Genomic DNA, 20,847 nt, shown 5'->3' with positions numbered 1-20,847 from the left:
CTAATTTTTACTTCAAGTGAATGTTCATGGTAATACCATTATTTTGCGAGAGTTTACAGAAGTCCATGAAAGCAGCATTTTCCTATTATTACCCACAATCCTGTGCAGAAAAACGAACAGTCTATTCTGATAAAAGTGGGGTAAGATGAAATGAATATGCCTTTTAAAAACAAAAATACATCATTATACGTACTACAAACATATATTTTAATGTGTATTAATTAAAAACTCACATTTTACGATAAAATTTACAAGTAAAAATAGTATTTGTTATTGTAAGAAATAATGTTATTATGATTTCACCACCCCTGAAAAAATAAACCTTTTACTGGTCTGATCGGGAATTGAAGCACCTTCAATGTCACGTTTGTTGTGTGGAAAGGAGCTCAATGTCTGACCGTTAATAAACTTATCAAACATGTATAAATTCAATTGTATATTAGTTAGTTCTGTGAGTAACGTATGTCGACAGCTGGCTGCAAGTCTAAATGCAAATGGAAGCTCTCTGTAAGTGTTTCATTGACATGTTTTACTAGCAACCTTGTTAGCTAACGGCTAGTTGTGATCAATTCTGACAGTTGTGCAACATGTCTTTAAATGTACATATGTTCAGAGCAGAGGTTAGTTTTTAACTAAAGGAATTGAACGCTGGTTTATGAAGGTGTTGCTAATGAAACTTTGTGTCTATAGATGTGGAAGCAGCGGCCTGCAACGAACATTATGTAGCAGTGCTGCCCGACTTCAGCAGAGCGCAGCATCCGCCACCGACTCTGCGAAAACCTCCAAAGACTTCAGGTCAGATTTCTAGTATTTCCATTTTAATGTTATGTGCAGTTTGCTTAGTTAGTAGATGCACTTCTCGGTGCAGTAGAATACTGCTGATGAGATCATTCTTTTTAACCCTGCAGCCATTTTCCTCCACTGCCGGGTCAGGACAGTTCACTGAGCTGGGGTGGAAAGAAGTTTGATGAGTTACCAATCCTTCACATTAAAGCCACATACAACAAGTAAGTGGAAACTGCGCAAGTGATAATAAACAGGAATATTTGTGCAAATATTTTGGGCATCATCTTCTGCACATTTAGAATTCAGGACACTTTAATCTGCTATTTCAAGAAATTGAACATGAAAATGAAATGTAATGAAAATTGAATAAAACTTCAAATTGAAAGTAAACAGTGAAATCACATTTCTACATTGACCTTGTCTTTAATAAATAATAGTTATTCTTAACTAAACAGGTGAGATAAAAACAAATGGTAGATGTTGGTTAAGGAGTGTAGCACAAGCTGAGTGGGTCAGAACTCAAACCAGAGGAAGCACAGAGGTCTCACAGAGGACAGCCCTCTTATTAGCAGTTATGTGATGCAGTCACATCAGTTGTGGGGAACATAAGGCTTGCTTTGAGAATTCAAAAAATAAACTTGCCAATCAGTTGTGAATCAGTGACCTAGTAAACTGTGCTGTCTTGTATCAGCACACACATCCAGCTGACAGACAGCACGGGACAGTCGATGGTCAGGACATCCTGCGGAACAGAAGGCTTCAAGAACATCAAGAAGTCGACACCCATCGCTGCTCAGACTGCAGGCATCTCTGCTGCAAAGGTAAGTTCTCACATTGACACTCATAACCTAATGTGAGATAGCAGCTTGGAGGGCCAGTGTCTTTCTCAAGGATATTTGGACAACAACCACATAACTGCTGGGGCTTTGTCTTTTGTGTTAAAGGACAGTCTTTAATTGTGAGAACACCTTGTTATATCAGCCCTGCTGTTTCTCTGCTCTGTTTAACAACATGTAGTGTCTGAATATTAAATGTGTGTTGTAAATTAGCAGCCCTCTCTAAGGACTCTGACAGAGTGGAGCAGTCGGTGTTTAAAAGCTCATTTAGAGGGCTGCTGGCGAACACAGTTAAGGTCATACAGTTTTTTTCCTTGCAGTAAACACTGGAGAAATTAAGTTTGATTATCAGGCTGCCTTAGTATTGTATATTGTCAAGTGGTGAAAATATTCTGACCTTTAAACTGTTGTTTTCACATGTCATGCTGAAAATGAAAAAGATGGCAAGAAGACATTTAACAAGAACAGTGTCTCTTGTTTTGTTAGTAATTAAAAAATCACTAAAAGTAATGCTGGTTAACCTCAAGCTATTCTACACTACTGACTATAATTTAGGCCTGCAGCAAACAAGTATTTTCATTACCTATTAATCTTTTTATTTTTTCTGAAAATTATTAATTTCTTGGCCTATAAAATGTCATGAAACAATGCTATACACAACTTCTGTGAAAACCCCATGTGATGTCTGTGCGACCAACAGTCCCCAACCAAAAGATTTTCAGTCCTAAATCTGACTCTGCTGTTTAGAACAGGAGGGTCAGATTGATGATACACATTAATTCATAATGTTTCTTCCTCTGAACAGAAAGCCACAGCGAAGGGAGTCACGTTTGTTCGTGTTGTGGTCAAAGGTCTTGGTCCTGGACGTTTGGTGAGTACAAGGAGTAAATTGGGGGTCTGCATTATCTGCAGAATCTTGAAAGTTGTTGCTGCTTCAACTACAGATTATTTTCGTATAGATTAATCTACGGATTTTATTTTTTCAGTTAATTACTTAGTCTAAAAAATGTAATTAAAGAGAGATTTTCCATTTCTCAATCCAACTTCTTCATAGTGTTTGTTTTGTCTGTCGAACAGTCAAAAACCCTAAAGAGACTCAGTTTATATTTCGCACTCTGTCCTTTCATTGGCAAAATTGGTTATTATGTTTCAAATTTACAGTTAAGCACGTGAAAGTTTAGAAAGTGTAAAAAGGGCCACAGTGGAATCGCAACACAACAGGATGAAAGAAACAGGTTTTGTATCTTGCACTACTGACCCTGTTGTGTGTTTTAACAGTGGTCAGCACAAATAAAGAAATAAGCTTCATATCAGACTTGTTACAACGAGGGTCATTTTAAAGTGTTTATGAAGCCACAAACATTGTGATTTGTTCCGGTTAGTTTTGTTAATGAATACATCAATTTGTCTCTGTTGTGCAGTCTGCAATCAAAGGCTTGACAATGGGAGGCCTGGAGGTGGTATCAATCACGGACGGCACCCCTGTGCCACACAATGGATGCCGCCCGCGTAAAGCCAGAAGGACGTGATCTCCACAAACCAGAATGCACTGCAGTAGGAAGCTGTTGTGTTGTAATATGTTAATAAAGTGTTTTGCTGTGTAACTTTCCTGGCTCTGAGCTGATCTTACACAATTCATTTGTGGGAATAATATGAGATTGTGTTATTAATGAGCAGAGAACAGCTGTGTCAGTCCTCTGCTGTGACTGTTGACACATGAATAAACCTCCAGTCTCACCGCAGGCGTTCAGACTGATGTTTGCACACAGCACAGAACCAGACTGATGGCTCCGTGTAGGAAGATTAAACAATGCAAGGTTTCACACCAGAAACACTACACAGCTGGTAGCCATGGGGACAGAAACCTTGAATCTGGCTGTGTTAGAGCCTTCCTGAGTGCATGCAACACACACACCTGAAATTAACACATCAAGCCAAGTCAACCTTCTGGTATGAACAAAGTTCTCTTTATATTTTACATTAGACAGCCAAACATCTGTTTAATCAGTACAACAGTGTAAAGCTCTGGGGCAAACACTGGCATTTACAGATGAGTCCAGTATGACAAGTGTTAAAATGGGAACATTAGATAGGAGACAAACATGCACCAAACTGCTTTCTGCATTTCAGACAGACAACACAACCCTCTGACTGGTCAGTCATCAACACAACCGATTTCTCTTTATGTAGTATATTATTCTGGACATCCATTATGACCATTTCTCTTAATACTTTAAACTTTATGATATACAGTATGTTATATTTATACTTATACGACCATAGCTCTCTCCACTTTTTTAACCTTTGAAATCCAAGTAACCTGATACATTCAATATTCCTCTGTTATCAATCATTTCAAACCTGTACAGAAACCCTGTGACCCTACGTTTAGTGCAAATGTTTGGGACCATTTCACTTTTACCATGCAAGTATTAAAGAAATAAATCACCACAGCTGAAATGACTAACAGGTCATGTGATGAGTCCAGCACAGCAGTGGTTTTTGCAGTGAACAGTGTGTGCTCTCCACAAACCACTGGACTCTTGGATATGAAGCATTTTGCGATGATAAAAGACAGAGAGCTGCTGAGCTCTGTCGAAAGTGCGTGAACTTAAAGGGACAAGCTTTGGTTGAACTAATTAATTATTTTCAACTTATTTATGATGCCTTATTCATACAGTAGTGATATGAACTGGACACAATTTTTGGAAATGATAAATTGCATCATTAGACTAGACTTCCAGTCTAATGTAGGTTAGTGTTAAAGAGGTGAATCACATCAAGCCAAAGCAGGGCACCACTGTGCGAGAGAATTGTTGGTTCTACAGTATAGAGGTAAGAGCCAAAGCACCATGGTGACAGCCCTGAAACTGACTGAATCCAGATTGTACTGACACATAGACGGATAATAGGTCACTGCACTCTCACATGCAAATATTTTGTTTCTTATTTGCCTTTTTACAAACATACAAGCACACACATCAAGAAAAAATTGCCCTTTATAAGCAACATCTGACTCCCTTTCGCAGCTGGTTTCATTGTACAAGCAAAGGCAGCAGTTGTGCAGCAGCCATGTTGTAAAATGTACAGAATTGCACTGTTATCCTACTGTTAAGACTGGCTCCTGTCAAATCTCAAGAGCAAGAGCTCATTAATTGTAACTGTACACTGAACATATGGATTCATACCCAAGTCAAAGTAAAACAAGTACAACTAGAATCACTGCCTCTCGAGTGTATGCCTCCAGCAACCAGGCAAGACGAGGATAAATATGATGTCACAGTGAAGTTGACCTTTGATGATTGGATATACCATGTCATCACTTCAACATTTTATCCTATTTGTTTTGAATTGTGTCATAAGAAGTATATAAATGCTTCACTTATGGTCAAAAACATGTTTTGTGGGGTCATAGTGTCCTTGACGTTTGACCACCAAAATCTAATCAGTTAATCTTTGAGTCCAAATGAAGGGTTGTACCAAATTTGAAGAAAGCCTTACTGAGATTGCGCGTTCACAAAAATGGTATGGACAACCAGAAAACATAATGCCTCGGGCTGTCACCAGCGTGGAGGCGTAAAAGTTAATGAGGCCTTCTATATTCTTGTTTTGTCAGCATAGCAGCTGCTTTTCTGCAACATGCAAGCTGGAACGGTGCTGCTGCTACTCAAGATATGAAAAAGGAAATAAATAAATAAATCTTGTACTGTATTTAAACTGAGCAAATGCGACTAATCTGTAATTTCCCAAACAAATAATCTACAGGTATAAACAAAAAGTTGGAGAATACACTGTAAATGGAAAATAAGCAACAAAGATAGGCCGGTGCCCACTGCTGAGATGTGTATTCATACGCCTTTCAATCAGGTGGGGAGTGATTGCAAGACTGGTGGTGCTGGGGCTTTTGTTTACATTTGCATCAAAGCTTCAGCCTTTAATCTTAACATGTTCTACCCTTCTAAAGCAAGGCACTCAGTGTATGTGCCCAGTGACTTAGCAAGTTCCCATCTGGTGAGAACGCAATTTGGTGCAGAGCCTGTTGACATCAAAAGACCCACACACCCTATCAGCTCAAGGCCTGCTGCTCTTAAACTTAAAACAGATGTAGAAAAAATGTGCATTACAGAAAATAGAGATTTTATACGCACTAGCTATATAAAAATACATTGCTTTATTTCAAATTGCAATGAAGTCCTTGCTTTACACAAACATCTAAACTCAGGTAAAAGTCAAATCACCAATGTAAGATATCATGGACTCCAACCAACAGGTCTGGGATTACAGCTAAGGTCGCAGCTTTCCCATCCTAGCTTCCCTTATCTTTGGGTCACCTAACATCAGCCACACATTCAACAACATTAATAAAACAAAACTTTAGCATCACAATAGCAATGCTGAGTCTACTGCAAACACACAGTGCATTCCGAAAGTGTTTAGACCCCTACTCTTTTTGACATTTTGTTATGTTGCAGCCTTGTGCTGGAATTTCTTTTTTAGCATAAGGCTGCAGCATAACAAAATGTGAAAAATTAGACGGTCTGAGTATTTTCTGATTGCATTGTAAATAACAGGTTGGATTATATCACCATAAATACATTACCACAAGCTTGACTCACAGCAAAAATAACATCAGATAGTTGATGATAAAAATGGGAAAAGGCTTTCAGGCTTTCAGGAGCCTGGGAAGCCTTTTCAACAGGACTGGAAGAGCAGTGACTGGGGGGGGGGGTAGGTAGGTAAACAATGGTTTACTAATGATTATATCAGGCCTATTAATGCTTTCTCATGGCTTTTCCAGGCCTTTCCAGGATATGTTCCTTCGTTGTCAAGTATAATGTAGTGGGGCTGACACGCATCACATCACATCACTCATTTTCTTTACAGCAGCAAATTTACAATTTGAAAAATGACAACAGAGTCAACATCTACAGTGACTGTGTAGGCATTTGCAAATCAGCGCTGACTTTCTTTCAGACTTTTCCAGACCGTGCAGTGTGAAGCGTCAGTGACTGGAGCACTACTGGAAAAGATTGTCATTCAAAATCCCTTCCGGATGGGTTAAAGTGAACAAAGTGAATAAGTTCTCAACAGCTAGTGTTCATGTTGCCTTGACAAAGGCACTTAACCATAGACTGTCCCAGTAAAGCAGCCTTTGAGACTGTGGGGAGTGTGTTTACAGTGTATAGCAGGGCACGGCTGAAAAGGAACTGCAGACTTTAATAACTGTATTTGATATAGCTCAGGCATCTGATGCCTGTTAAATATTGCACTTCGAAAGAGAGCGATGCAACGTGGATGTTAAATATTGGGGGAACAAGGAGTGATAGTGCAAACAGCCCTCTGATTAGGAGCCAGAGAAGGGAAGATAGGTTGGCACTGCGGGGTAAGTGCAGGAGTGGATTTGGTGAACTGGAGGAGTATCACAGAAGCCCCTGCTGAGGCTACCGGAGGGTTTGCTATTACTCTGCATCACTTCCCCTGGAGGTTGCTGAGCTCCATGTCTTCCTTGCGGCGTTTTTGTTGGGTGAAGAGGGAGCTGAAGGGGTAGAGTTTGGCTTTGGCCGGGTAGCGCTGGCCAGCAATGTCCACCTCATAGTCCCCACGGTTGATGAAGTCCGGAGTGATGGGTGTGGGGAGCCCCTCCTGGCCTGGTGGCGGAGATACAAAGCCAAGGCAGACGTGGCGCTCCAGGGTGTAGCTGTAGGCGCTGCTGGTGGTCGTCCCGGCCAGATGATTGTTACGGTAGATGGGCTCCCCCCACCACGGCCACAGGTCCAGCTCAGTGTCGTGATCCTCAAGAACCAGCATGACGAACCGTCGGAACACGCCATCCTGACGCTGCTGCAGCAACGCCTCACGACCCAGGAAGTCTGTGTCCTGGTGGAGGAAGGAGGACACGAGAGAGGAATAGAGAAAAGACAGGAGAGAAGGAAGGTGTGGCAGAAAAAAGAAAGAAGAGTGTGGGAAATTGACAAAACATCAAGGAGAGGAAGTAGAGGAGGCAAAAGATGAGGAAGAGAAGAGAGAAACAAAGGAGCATTAGAGGCCTGGCCTACAAACAAGTAACATCTTGAGATGTTTACAGGAGCAACAGGAACCACAGCTTCTTAACTTCACACATTTTTCAAAAACATGATAAAGACATGGACTCTGCTGCTGACTGCTCCTCTGAGTGCAATCTGTGAAACCAGTTTTACACTGTGGGCTCCATTAGTAATACTTTGCTGGCATTATGGATGTATGCAGCAGACAGCGCACTTTTTTCAAAATGAAAAGATGGTAAACTTTACCATAAAGTGCCACCTGTTGTGCGTGCAGGTGCAGTCTGGTGACAAATTTTCTTCTCCATCCCGTCAAAGACTACAACCCATATGTTGAAGGTTTCAGTAAAGCAGATGGCACAGAGCCTGTTGTTATTCTGCTCCTCTCTCGTGCTCCAACCATTTTAAAGTAAAAAAAAGGTCAAGTAAAACCAAGACCTTCAAAAGAGCATCATGTACAATAATAATTTGACTGACTGGAATACAAAGCATTAATACTCATATTATTGTTGAATTTCTTCCTCATCAAAATAACCATGGTAACAGTGGAAACTTGCTGCTGAAACACCATGAGGCCAAATAAAAAGCTTTTTGTAACTTAAAACTAGAAGCAAAATTCAGACTCCATGTGGGCTGGTATCACGCAGTTTGATGTGTTTACACAGCTGCACTGGAAACAGACCTTGTCAAACTTAACCCTGAACTCTCGTCCACACTCCAGTGGGGTGGTGAAAGCATCGAGGTCCTGACCCCAGAAGGCAAAGAACTTCTCTATCCGTAGGCTGCGCAGTGCGTAGTACCCTGCGTTACGAATCCCGTACTTCTGACCCACTGACATCACCTCATTGTACACATGCAGCGCGTACTGTAGGGAGCAGAGGAAAATATCTATGTTAGACATGATGTACAAAATATACAGTAGCACTTTCTAAGATTTTACAAACCATCCTGTGGAATGGTAACAAGATAATGATTGTGTGTGTGCAGGTCGCACCTCTATGGGGACATAGAGCATGAAGCCTGGTTCTCCAGTATGAGTCATACTCATCACTCTGATCCCATTGGCATAGCCCACACTCATCTCCTGTAAACATACATACACACATATGGTAAGTTACTACAGCTGCAAATTTGTGGTTAATAACCGGTCATAAAGAGTTACCTGTGCTGCAATTAGCAATATGTATTTCCATAACTACAACCAAAGGTGCAACCTAAAGAACTGCTGCTGCTACTTCAGCTACTCTACTATTGGTATTGTAATTAGCCATTGTTTCCTACCTTACAGAACATAGAAGGGAAGTGGTCGGGCGTCATGGAAACATAGGACAGCTCAGCCAAAACATCCATTGCACGGGGTCCAATAAGATTCAAAGCTGTGGGTAAAAGATCAGACTTCATCACCAGATGAACTGAGCTCAGCCATAGTCAGGTACTTTTACCCTAACGTTTCCTGACGTGGATCACACAACCACTGTTAATATGTTAACTCACAATAATCTGTTCTAAGCATGGCTTCATGTGTGTTCACTAGCTATCCTTCTAGCTAAACTGCTGTTAAGGATTCATGTCTGAAAACCTGAGAAAACAGTGTTTCATGAATGTATCATCATTTTTATAAAACCTGAGCTTATTCTATTTGTAACTTTGTCAGGAATTAATATCAATTAGCATAAAAAGTATTTTGATCATTAGGGTAAGGACACAGTGTACCGTGCTAAGGGTAAGATTTAGAATAGATTGCCAGTTTATGTTTTATCTTATATATAAAAATAGAGGCCTAATTAAGCCTAATGTTGCTCACATTTCCGACAGTTAAGGTAATTACATTACAAATATACAAAATTATATTTTTGATGTGTAATTAACCCACATGGTCCCATGAGTGACTGATTATACAAACACCAAAACCAGAATCAGGCCACTTCAATAACTGGGTTAGGAGCAGAAAAGTGGATGTGTGATGCTGATGCATTGCTTTCACTCTGTAATATTGTGTGGGCAGTAGATGGCGACATCCCCGCAGGACCTCAACAATGGTGCTGTGTGCTTACCTGTGTACTTCCAGCTGACATCCTCTAGGTGGAGGTGTGGGTCATTGGGCATGTGTTTCTTTATCCAGGACCAGCAGTGGACCTGCTGGTCTGTCGGGGAGATGATGAAAAAGCTGGACAGGGGGCAGAAATGTAAGTTAATGTGAGGTCTTTATAAACTGCATGTCTACAGTTTTATTCTCAAGGTGCTTCAAACCTGTTCTTGCTGAGGCGGACCACACTGCAGTCATTCTCATACCCTCCCCTCTCATTCAACATGCCGGTGTGGACAATGTGTCCAACAGGAACATCCAGGTCATTGGCACACAGATGTTGCAGCAGCTCCAGGGCATGGTCTCCTGTGGACTGGGACATCAGGACAGACCAGACTTTGACTTGGAAAACTTTGCAATCAAATGTATTTCTGTCCTATGTGATTTGGTGTTGATTAACCCTAGTCATCAATAGTGCATCATGACTCACAGTCAGTTCAAACTTGGTGAAGGAGGACATGTCAATGACACAGACAGCCTCTTTGCAGCATTTCACTTCTGCTCCAACGATATCGAACCAGTCTGGTTTGTAGAAGGTCTTACTCTGGTCCAGAGACAGCAGATCTACAAACACATACATATATAATACTTACATACAACATAAATACAACACATAAATCCAGGCATGCTTTAGGGAAAAAAGTTCATCTTTTGCTGAGGACGGCTGAGAAACTAGGTTTTTACACCAGATGATTTAATTCATTACGCTTCATTAGATTTAAATTTTCCACTTCCTACTATGAAATCTGCAATAAAAGAGCTCTTAAAATCCTTTATAGAGTTTGTGAGCAGCCTTTTCCAATTGAGCCCTCCTAAATCCTTCAATAAGAAAATGTAGCACAACATTTCAGCACAATATCAACAGGTCTACAAGGTGTTAATCCAACCAAGCAGCATATGATTTCAATGTTTTGTACAGGAGGGAACTGATTGTGCGAGTGTAAAAGATACAAATTTTTGGCCATTTTTATTAAGAAAACCTGGTTCCTCCTCAGCCAAGATGGCTAATGACAGTTGCACTTTACCACACCACCCAGTATTTTAAGAACATACTACTGCTGTTAACAGTGATAGAGACATTTATCAGCAGCCACCTGCAAAATACTAGTTAATTGTTACTGGTTTTATGTAAACTCTACTGGTAGCCTAATATCCGTGAATGTATGACTTGAGCATGACGAGTTACAGTTACTGACCTATACTGCACTGAAAACTATGTTTTGTATTTTTATGTAATAAAAAATTATTTTCGAGGTTCACTAAAGACTTTTCTGTACCTTTCCCTGGAGGAACAAAGTATTTGGGTCTTTCAAAGCCATGTTTTTCCATCCAGCGTGCTCCCTGGGTGTCCAGACGGTCATATAGAGGGCTGGTCCTTAGCTGACGCCCAGTCTGAAAGTCCCAGCGAGGAACCTTCAGTTCATACAGCAGAGCTGGACACAAACATAGACAGACACTTTGGAAGCACAGGCGTAATCAGACCAGAGCAAAAACTGAAAAACAAACACACATTCATACAATAATTAGCACCTTTAAGGTTAAGGAAATACTAAATTATGACTATGTAGCAACTCCTACAAATGTCATCACCAAATGTTCTGTGCGGCTCTTCTACTAGAATCTTTATATAATTATAGCATCTTTCAACATCTTTCAAGTGTTCTGATGTCATAAAATTTGGTTTGTAAAAAAAAATTAGACAATCCCACTGAAAAACTGAAACAAATCAGTGAATTCTCCACTCAGAGGCCTAAATTTGACCCTTTTTAATTCCCGGCTTTGTGCTTGAGAAAAAAAGTTTCGAAATTTGGAAAACTCATTTTCTCTTGGCATGACCTTTGATGAATGAATGACAGGTAATTAATAAGCTAGTTAGACTTAAGAGAATGAGTCAATCATTCAGTGTGTAATTTTTTTATTTTCTTTAACAGATAATAAAATACTAAGATGGTTTAAATATCTTAACCAGCTTGTCACAATAGGGCTATATTATATATATTATATATATTATATAGGGCTGACATTTAAAGAGCAACATTTTTCTGGACCAATCAAGCACTGAAGCACCAACAGAGTTTAGTACTCACGCATGACTTCCATTACTCTATGTCTCAAGAAGGTTCGGCTGCTCTGCAGATTACCAAAGCGTTTGATGTCCAGTGGCCAGACGTTGGCAGTGGGGTAACCATAGGTCATCCACTCTGCCAGGTACCTTGATACAAAATCAGACAAACATGCCATTTGTGCTTCATTGTAATGAAATCAAAACACACATCACAGTGCTGATCACTGCCATTATGAAACTGAGGCTGAATTATTTTCTGGGTAAAACATGTTTCAGTTGCACAGAATACAGTTCAGTCTAGTCTTCAAAACCATTTGGTAATGTTTGTCCGCGAAAGTACCATAGGCCTCCAGCAAATACACTTATACCCATGCTTACTTGCCAGCTCCTCCAGCAAAAGCCAGACCGGAGGAGTTCATCCCAGCCAGCACATAGTAGCCTGAGACACCCGGCGTCTCTCCCATCAGACATCGCATATCAGGGGTGAAGGACTCCGGACAGTTGACCAGCTGATGGATCTCCGCTGACTCTAGACCAGGCATTCTCCTCAGCAGAGCACTGAGCATTGGCTCTGGAGGAAGAAGACAGGAAGGTTGATATACATTTTCTTTTTAGAAATTCCCTAAAACGTCCACATCCATGTACTGCATTTTCAAATCAGAAACTTTCATACAGTGCTACATAACCAAGCCATGATAAAGGCAACTATACCAGCAGTACTGCCACTCAGGCTACATTTCCCATAAAGCACTCTGTTTCCTGTCACAAAATGAGGCTGCTACATGTCTTTCTGCCCCTCTTTACTGTCTCTCGTATAAATGAAAATATAAATACTGGGGTTGGCTTTAATTGCCTTTTGTTCAACCAACACTCAACCCAAACCTTTTACTACAGCGAGAGCCTCAACAAGCTAAAGCTCCAGCTGCACAGCAGGAGCTGCACCCTCTTCCCATGTCGAGCTATAAACAGTCCAGCAGGTTTTCTTTCAGTTGACCCAGGGGCAACAATGTAAAGTGCAGGGCCAGCAGACACCGTGTTATACGTTTCTTTTGTTAACTCTAATTCCGTAAATTAATTTGACAATCTCTTGATATCAAAATATAACACATTTCAGTTTCAATTTCAGTTTGTTTCTTAGATGTAATCCCAGACTTGTAACACAGTATTTACAGAGTTTTTACTGTTTCCCAGTCATTCCTGAACTTTCCTTGCTTACCTTCAAAGTAGTACATATTTATGATCTGAAATACCTTTTGTTCATATACATTCATGAAACTTTATTCAAAGTACTACTTTTAAAATACAATATGCAAATGTGAAAAATAACTGTAGAACGACCCGGTACACATCAGTGTGACTCTGCTGCAGGTCAGAGTTGGTTGGTGATATACTGCTGTCTTTCTGACAATCTGTCACGCTGCACAAGGAATTACTCATCTCAAATCTCAAATTACTAGCGTGAGGCCAAGGCCAAAGGACAGGTGTGTGTGTGTGTGTGTGTGTGTGTGTGTGTGTGTGTGTGTGTGTGTGTGTGTGTTTAAATGTGTACTTTGAACTGAGTCCAATGTAGGACATTGTTTACAGTTGAAGTCCAATTAAGAGCATGACATAAAAACACACAGATCTTGCATTTCACTCAGATTGGCTGTTTTGTATTAAATGAGGCTGCCTAGAAAAGATGGCATTGTGACATCTCATTTACATTTGGCCAATTATCTATCAAACAACAAATCATGCAAGACAAATTAAAAGGAAAAACCCAAATAAATGAGTGGAGAAAAATTACAAATACAGATGCTTCTACGTGTGTGCACTGTGCATGGTACAATTAAGCACTTAACCTCCCAACATGCTCTGTGGCATCATGTGTAAAAATGCTGAGCAGACCCAGTTGATTCTGATTTTGCATCAAGATGGAGAGAGGAAAAGATCTAAAGAGGGGTCATTATTGGGGCAGGAACTTCACAAGCAGTCACAAACACTGTTCAACTGCCTCGTTTTTCTATAGCAACAATAACTACAGTGACATCTGCATTGAGATCTATATGAAAGACGTCAGTAAATAAGGTCAGAAATTGTGGTCGACAGTGCACATTTGATGACTGTGATGCTTGTGCATGAGTGTGATATGTAAAGAAAAACAGAAGAGCAACTGTCCCTCAGGTCATTGAGAATGTCAAAGCAGGACGTGATCAGACTGTTAGTAAGAACGGTCTGTCAAAAATTACATAGAGAGGGATATAATATTAGGGTTGCAGTGCATTAAACTTAATTACAAAGATTAATGCACATTTGAAAGTTCAGTGGTGCGAAAACCACAGGCACTGGTCTACAGAGATGTGGAAAAGAGTGATATGGTCAGATGAGTCACCCTTCACCATATTCTCCACAAGTGGGCGAGTGCATGTGTGGCGTACAGCAGCAGGACAGTACAGGCCTGAAAGCCTGACACCTACATTGAGGGGATCCACTGCCTCTGTAATGCTGTGCAGCGCCTTTTGATGGCATACTTTGAGTCCTCTTGACCCCATTGGGGAAGGGTCGCTGCAAATCAACACAAAGTTGTTCTGAGTGATCACCTTCATCCTATGATGAAACATTTCTATCCTGATGGTCTCTTCCAGGATGGCAGCTCCCCCATCCATAGGGCACGAGGGGTCACTGAATGGTTTGATGATCATGAAAATTATGTGAATCATATGATATGGCCATCACAGTCACCACATCTCAAACCAAATTGCACACAACAACTATGAGAGGTTTCAGACTGACGTGTTAGGCCACACTCATCATCAAAACACCAAATGAGGAAACATCTTTTGGAAGAATGGTGTTCATTATCTGGCCCAATACCTTACTACGATACTTAATGTGGGTTTTTCCTTTTATTTGTCTGTACCTCCCCTTTCTCCCCCTCATTGTGGACTCCCATCCCTCCCTCTCCTCTTTACCAAAGTGGTCCCAGTCCTCCTGCATGTTCTGGATCTCCAGCTGGTTGCGGCCCTCAGTGAAGATGGGTTTGGGGTTCTTCTCAAAGCCTCCTGACAGAAGGCCTCCCTGCCATGGCCGTGCATATATCCTGCCATCCATATCAATCACCACTGGAGACAAGACACAAGTTGGTTAGATCACCTTCTTGAGCTTGTGTGTAGCCAACCTGCAACCTAATGTAATGAATATCAACATGCAGAAAGCTTAACTTTGAAAGTAAATAATGATTTTCATTTTCTGAGTATATTGTAAAATATCACAGAGTCAAGTGGCTGAATCAAGAGACATTCAATTCAATAAATTAAATGATAAATGACATAAACTTTATACTCTCTTTCTCACTCACACTCACACACACAATCTCCAGAGACACAAATAAAGGGAGTTTACATTTCAATATGTATTTCTGAAAGCATTCCTACTCCAATTCCTACTAGATGCATTTAACATTGTTGGTACTATCAAACGCTCCACTGTAATGATGGTGAAACCTCTAATTCAATGTAGTTGTTGGCTATAGAAGTAGAAGTTTGGATGTAGAAATTGACAGTGTAATTGCATATAATCACAGATCAAACTTCACCTTATGTCACTGGGTATCAACTACGGGCTTCATCTTAGGCTGGGCGATGCTTGTTGCAGTATTAAACTGCACAGTACATTCTTTTCTATTACACACATAGTATTTAGCTGGTAAAACAGAGTAAGTGACTGGAATTTAAAATCAATTAGTAACTTTGCCTGCTGCAAGAAAAAGTTAATTTTCCTGTGAGTTAATGTGTGAGACCTGGCGTGCTGGGTGGAAGTGGGTCCTGGAGAGGTTTTGTGAGGAGGTAGAAGTGTTCACAGCCGTGAAGAGGAACCGACACCTTCATCTCACTAGCCTGGCCCAGCTCATAAGCCCACTGGAGACAGAGACACAGACAGAGAAAATAAATCTATCTGCTGGTAAGAAGACATGTATATTGACCATAACAACCTATTAAATAAGATTAACTATTAACAGTACGGACTCAAACTCAAAACTAGGGGCTAAGGTTCCCTTCAGCTGCCACCATTTAACTGGCAACTGGCTCCACTACTGTCATAAGAATGATACACAATTAATTTACTGTCATGCAAGTCCTTCCCATGTTTGGTCACATTGTGTTTATCTTATAGTATAATGTTGGTAAGAATCAAGTTCAAGTTGTACATTGAATCAATGCAGAAATAAAGGTTATTTCTATACGCTTACAAAGGCTTTCCCTCATAAACTCTCTGATTTAGGCTGACACTGAGATGTATTGATGCTGATTTGTATCCCACAATCCCACTCCAAGGTTTACCTGTCCAGCACAGTTGACAAAATATTCACATTCAATGGAGCCCCGGTCAGTCTCCACCGCCATCACGTGACCCTTCTCCACCAGAACCTGCTGAACACTGGTCCGCTCCAGAATCTGAACCCCTGGATAGGATGATAAAGACGAGGAGATGTACGTGGAGACAAAAAGGAGAAAAGGATGAGGATGAAGGAAGGAGATGAGAATGAAGAGGAGGATGAGCAGAGGGAGACAAAACAGTAAAATGAGTTGAATTTGAATTTGCAAGTTGTGAATTTGAGTTACCTTGTCCAGCAGCAGCCACAGCCATGGCATGGTTCACTTCAGGAGGAGACACCACAGCATCAGCAGGGAGGTGTAGTGCCCCTACCAGGTCATGGATGTTAACAAGAGGGTGGAGTTTGGCCACCTCCTTAGGTTTAATGATGTTACAGCTGATCCCCATTACCCTGAGAATAGAGAATAACAGACAAAGCTTTAATATTATAACAGAGTTTATATTTCAAAGGCCCACATATCTAGCCTCGTCCCAGATCTCTGAAACATTTGAATCTCTGAACAAATCAGAAATGTGGGCAGTGTAACACAAACATAAAACTAACAGCTGCAACAGAGCCTTGATTTCACCTTCAGACCAACTGACAGGAGCATTCACCTGAATTTAGAGGATGAAGATGTGGGAGCTGAGTACAGATATGGTTTTATACCAGAAATAAAATTGTCCAGTCCAAGAATAAAAGTTATCTGGTTTGTTGATATGTTGGAGCAAGCCACTTGAAGCATCATGTTACCACCAGGCACAAAGTTTGTGTCCTGGACCAGCCAAGTCAGAGTCAAGACCTCAATTAAACCAAGAAATTGAGGCTGGACTTGAATTGGTGTTCACACAAAGTTCATCTGTGGCTTACCAACTTTGCAAAGAAGTGTGGAAAAAAAAGTTCTGTGTCCGTATCTGCAAAGCTATCTCATCCACATAAACAGGCATATTCTGCCAAAGGTATCTCTACTAAATATTGACTTGAGGTTTGGGGTCTTACTTTAGTCGGGATGCCAGGCGCTTCAGCGAGATGAAGCGATCCTGATTTTGAGCCAGACACAAAGACCCTGTCTTCACATAGCCTGAAACACACACACCAAATCCCATATCATGTGACTCAGCAGGTATGAAACTACTCAAGATTATTTCCCCACTCAAATACAGAGCCAAAGTGATTGTAATAAACTCAAAACTGTAGGGTAATGATCATTGTAGCTTTGGAAAAGGCCAATATACAGAAGTGTTATGATGAGACAGATGCATGCATGTGCCAAACACTACTAGTTGCATTACTGCATTGCTATAAAAATGAATACACTGAAACACAATGCTATGTAGTATATGCAGTAATTGTTTGCTTCACTGTCTGAAAAGTAGGATAGACAGCACAACCCTTTGGAGATAAATGTTTAAATAGCAGTAAAATAGATTAAAAACAATTAAATAAAATAAAGACCAGGTAGTTATATTCATCTTTAGATGTTTAAGGCAACTTATCCGAAATGAGGATAGTAATAGCCATATCATATACCTTTGTCTGCATGAATAACATCAGGATTAGTTAAACATGAGTGAAAGCAAACTATGTCAAAGTGGCTAACCTGTTTTGATCCCTGTCTCCTCCTCCAACTGCTGGTAAAGACTATTGGAGTAGTTGGCCATTTGACACTCAATGGAAATAGGCTTGGCCACGCTGACAATGCCAGCACATAGTCTGGTTGTTCCTGCACCAAGTCTGCCAACAGGAAACATAGCATTAACCGAACAATATCCAAACGACAACTATTTGCATTAATCCTCTATTGCTTGCTAAAGTAGAGACTAGAGTCTTATTTGCCCCCTCCACAAAGATTTAGGAGATCAGGGTTGGGGACAAAGCACAAACTGTTCAGCTAGAGGGAATTCAGTGACCTTCTCAAGGTTGGCCAAGCCTGGGGCTTAACCATGGATCATTGAGTTGAAGAGCCACCTTACAATTCATTACACCTTGCCCAGCACCTCTAAAACTGCAAACATTCCCAACACATGAAACCACAAAGACGTTTATCTCACCTGCCCTGCTCCAGCAGCACAATATCAGTCCAGCCAAGTTTGGCCAGGTGGTAAGCCACTGATGTTCCCACAATACCTCCTCCACAGATCACCACTCGGGCCTGGCTGGGCAGTGGGAGCAGCTGGGAGTCTCCACTGACAGCCATGCAGTGGGGTGAGGTCCAGATACCCCTGCCAGCCAACCTGTACCCGGTGTGGGGAAGCAGCAGCCTGGGGAGCAGGATAGGGGACAGAGCCCTGGAGCTCCGCACACAGCTGCACATAGCTGTGCTTTCTATAACCACATATACACAAACACACAGCTTTACATACAGATCATGTATTCAGAATTCAAGGTTACTATAAAGGTAAATTGAGCTATCAACACTGCAAATGTCACTACCTATTTCTATAAGGTTGCATGAAGGTGCAGTGTTATTCTATATCAGTTGTAGTTTTTAGGAGACTACGGACTGTATTCCTCAGGTTGTTGGGTTTAGCTCATCTAACGCAGCATGACATTAGATACAATATTCAACATTTGCTGTGGTGAAGACGGGGCCTGGGAAGCCCGCAAGGTTAACTTTCAATAGTCCTTCAGCTGTCACAATTATGTTTCAGACTGATGTTAGCTTTCAAACATCGCTGGAGTTATACATTTAGCAGCACTGCTAGCTTTAGCTTGCAGTACGTCAAATTATACCGGAACTTTAGCTTAGATGCAAAAAGGCTCAGCTGACGTGTAAATTACAGTTTCATTAAAGTTTTCTGATATTTTCAGTCTTGTGAGGTCCTACAGTCACCGTTTACCTTTAGAGGTAGTGTAACTGGCGAACGTAGCTTAAGCTATCGAAAAGCTAGCTAATGTTGATTATTTAGCTACATCAGCAGCTAAACGTTAACCGTGTGGGGATACTTTTTCCTCTGACGCTTCTTTTATTGTTTTTGACAACAGAAAACTCACGGAATCAGCCAAGTCCAGACGCTGTTATATTTTTAAGACAGAAGTAAATACCAGTAACTGGGCGATAAGACAGAAAGTCTTGTTTGGGTGCAGTAGCAGTTAGTCCTATGTCAAACTACCTTCAACAACAAGCGGCGTTTCCGGTTTAAACCTTCAAAATTAAGGCCGCCAGACTGTTTGAGTGTTCTCTTCAGTAATAACCCAACAAGCGGTCGGTTAATTAATGGACGTGTAATCAATGGATTGGTGTCGTCAGAATTAGAGAGAGTTATATAATTTTAGGTGGTTATATATTATATCCAATTTGCTAAAACCCATTAGACATCTTTGAAAACACTGAATTAAAAATAAGGCTTGTGTATCCCTTGATCAATATTTGGTTGTATGGGAGCCCTTGTTTTATTTTAACTGGTTAAACTTGGATTTATTAACACAACCACGCATAAGCACTAGGCATAGTTATATCAGACAATATCATAATATCAGACATATGGGAAATGCAGTAGTATGTGCAGACCGGCAGCTACAGGTGTGACCACTGAGGGGCGCCTACTGTCTGCATGGTTGTTACAGCGTTTTGATGAAACTTTGAGTGACAAACGAGCATTCAAAACTGGATGAATTGTAAAGATAGGCTATGTATCTTAGCATTAATTTTACTTGTAAGACAGTTACCAAATCATCTGTGATCATTTTACCAATTGGTTCCACTTCCTAATGGGGTTATGAGTTTTTTTTTTTATTAATGGTTAATAAATCTTGCTACTGGTGCTTTATAGATCAGTTATAACCCATTTACACGAACAAATATAGGAAAATAGGTCTTTTTCGCTCTTAAGTTCATCATGTAGACTCCTGCAATGGAGTGTCTGATCTCTTGAAAATAGGTTGGATAGATAGATAGATAGATAGATAGATAGATAGATAGATAGATAGATAGATAGATAGATAGATAGATAGATAGATAGATAGATGGATAGATGGATAGATAGATACTTTATTTATTCCCTAGGGGAATAAGTTGTTTATTAACAACTTAAGAACATTTACAACTGCAAATATGATGGTTAATTAGATAGCCTCGATTTATTAATGGATCACCAACATTCATAACTGCCTTATTACGTAATAGTATGAAGACAAATCAATCAAAGTAGTATTACACAACCTGCTGTTCTTATAAAAGGCTTATAACTGCTCTACAAAGCACTGGTGTTCCATAACATCTAAAAGTAACTTAAAGGTCCCATATTGTATAAATTTAGTTTTCCATGCCCTTTTTGATTACAAAGCAGGTCTAGGTGTTATATTACTACTCTGTGTATGGGGGCGCTTCGTTGGCTCACCTGGTAGAATGTGTATCATTAAGACTCAGTCCTTACTGCAGCGGCCCATGTTTGAATCCTCTCTCTCCCCTACTTTTCTGTCTTTCTCTCACTGCTAATATAATAAAGACATAAACAGCCCAAAAACAGAACTTAAAAAAATACTTTGAGTAGTACTCAGTCCACAGAGAAATGCACAGATCGTATTCAGAAACTGAGCCTTAAAATGAGCCGTTAGGACTTCTGTAACTTTGTGATGTCACAACAAAGCAGCCACTGCTCACAGCCATGCCCCAAGCCCCACTCACCCAGACCTACCATCAAAATTTGCAGGATTTGGTCTCTGTTTCTTTGAATGTT

At 40.5% G+C, this 20,847-nt stretch overlaps 2 protein-coding genes across 2 annotated transcripts; one reads left to right on the top strand and one right to left on the bottom strand.

Moving 5' to 3' along the window:
- The first annotated feature begins 337 nt into the window (after positions 1-337).
- Positions 338-3,226, top strand: mrps11 (mitochondrial ribosomal protein S11). The gene is made up of 6 exons (XM_023429667.2): positions 338-507; positions 691-795; positions 909-1,007; positions 1,478-1,607; positions 2,428-2,493; positions 3,044-3,226. Exons 1-6 carry the CDS (start codon positions 419-421, stop codon positions 3,149-3,151), a joined length of 597 nt encoding a protein of 198 aa, XP_023285435.1. The 5' UTR covers positions 338-418; the 3' UTR covers positions 3,152-3,226.
- A 2,548-nt stretch (positions 3,227-5,774) lies between these two features.
- On the bottom strand, positions 5,775-19,288 carry pdpr (pyruvate dehydrogenase phosphatase regulatory subunit). The gene is made up of 18 exons (XM_023429665.2): positions 19,163-19,288; positions 18,220-18,493; positions 17,769-17,902; positions 17,168-17,249; positions 16,416-16,579; positions 16,134-16,255; positions 15,593-15,710; positions 14,766-14,915; positions 12,193-12,385; positions 11,837-11,961; positions 11,027-11,182; positions 10,180-10,313; positions 9,914-10,062; positions 9,718-9,830; positions 8,945-9,039; positions 8,658-8,747; positions 8,346-8,528; positions 5,775-7,499 (listed from the first exon to the last, which is right to left on the bottom strand). The coding sequence occupies exons 2-18, from the start codon at positions 18,480-18,482 to the stop codon at positions 7,092-7,094; spliced, it is 2,679 nt and encodes an 892-aa protein (XP_023285433.1). The 5' UTR covers positions 18,483-18,493; positions 19,163-19,288; the 3' UTR covers positions 5,775-7,091.
- Between the last annotated feature and the right edge of the window lie 1,559 nt (positions 19,289-20,847).

Source organism: Seriola lalandi, unplaced genomic scaffold (assembly GCF_002814215.2).
Source record: "Seriola lalandi dorsalis isolate HSWRI2012SDOR001 ecotype SW California unplaced genomic scaffold, Sedor1 jcf7180002054898, whole genome shotgun sequence".
Classification (NCBI taxonomy): domain Eukaryota; kingdom Metazoa; phylum Chordata; class Actinopteri; order Carangiformes; family Carangidae; genus Seriola; species Seriola lalandi.
This window is presented reverse-complemented; position numbering and strand designations above follow the sequence as displayed.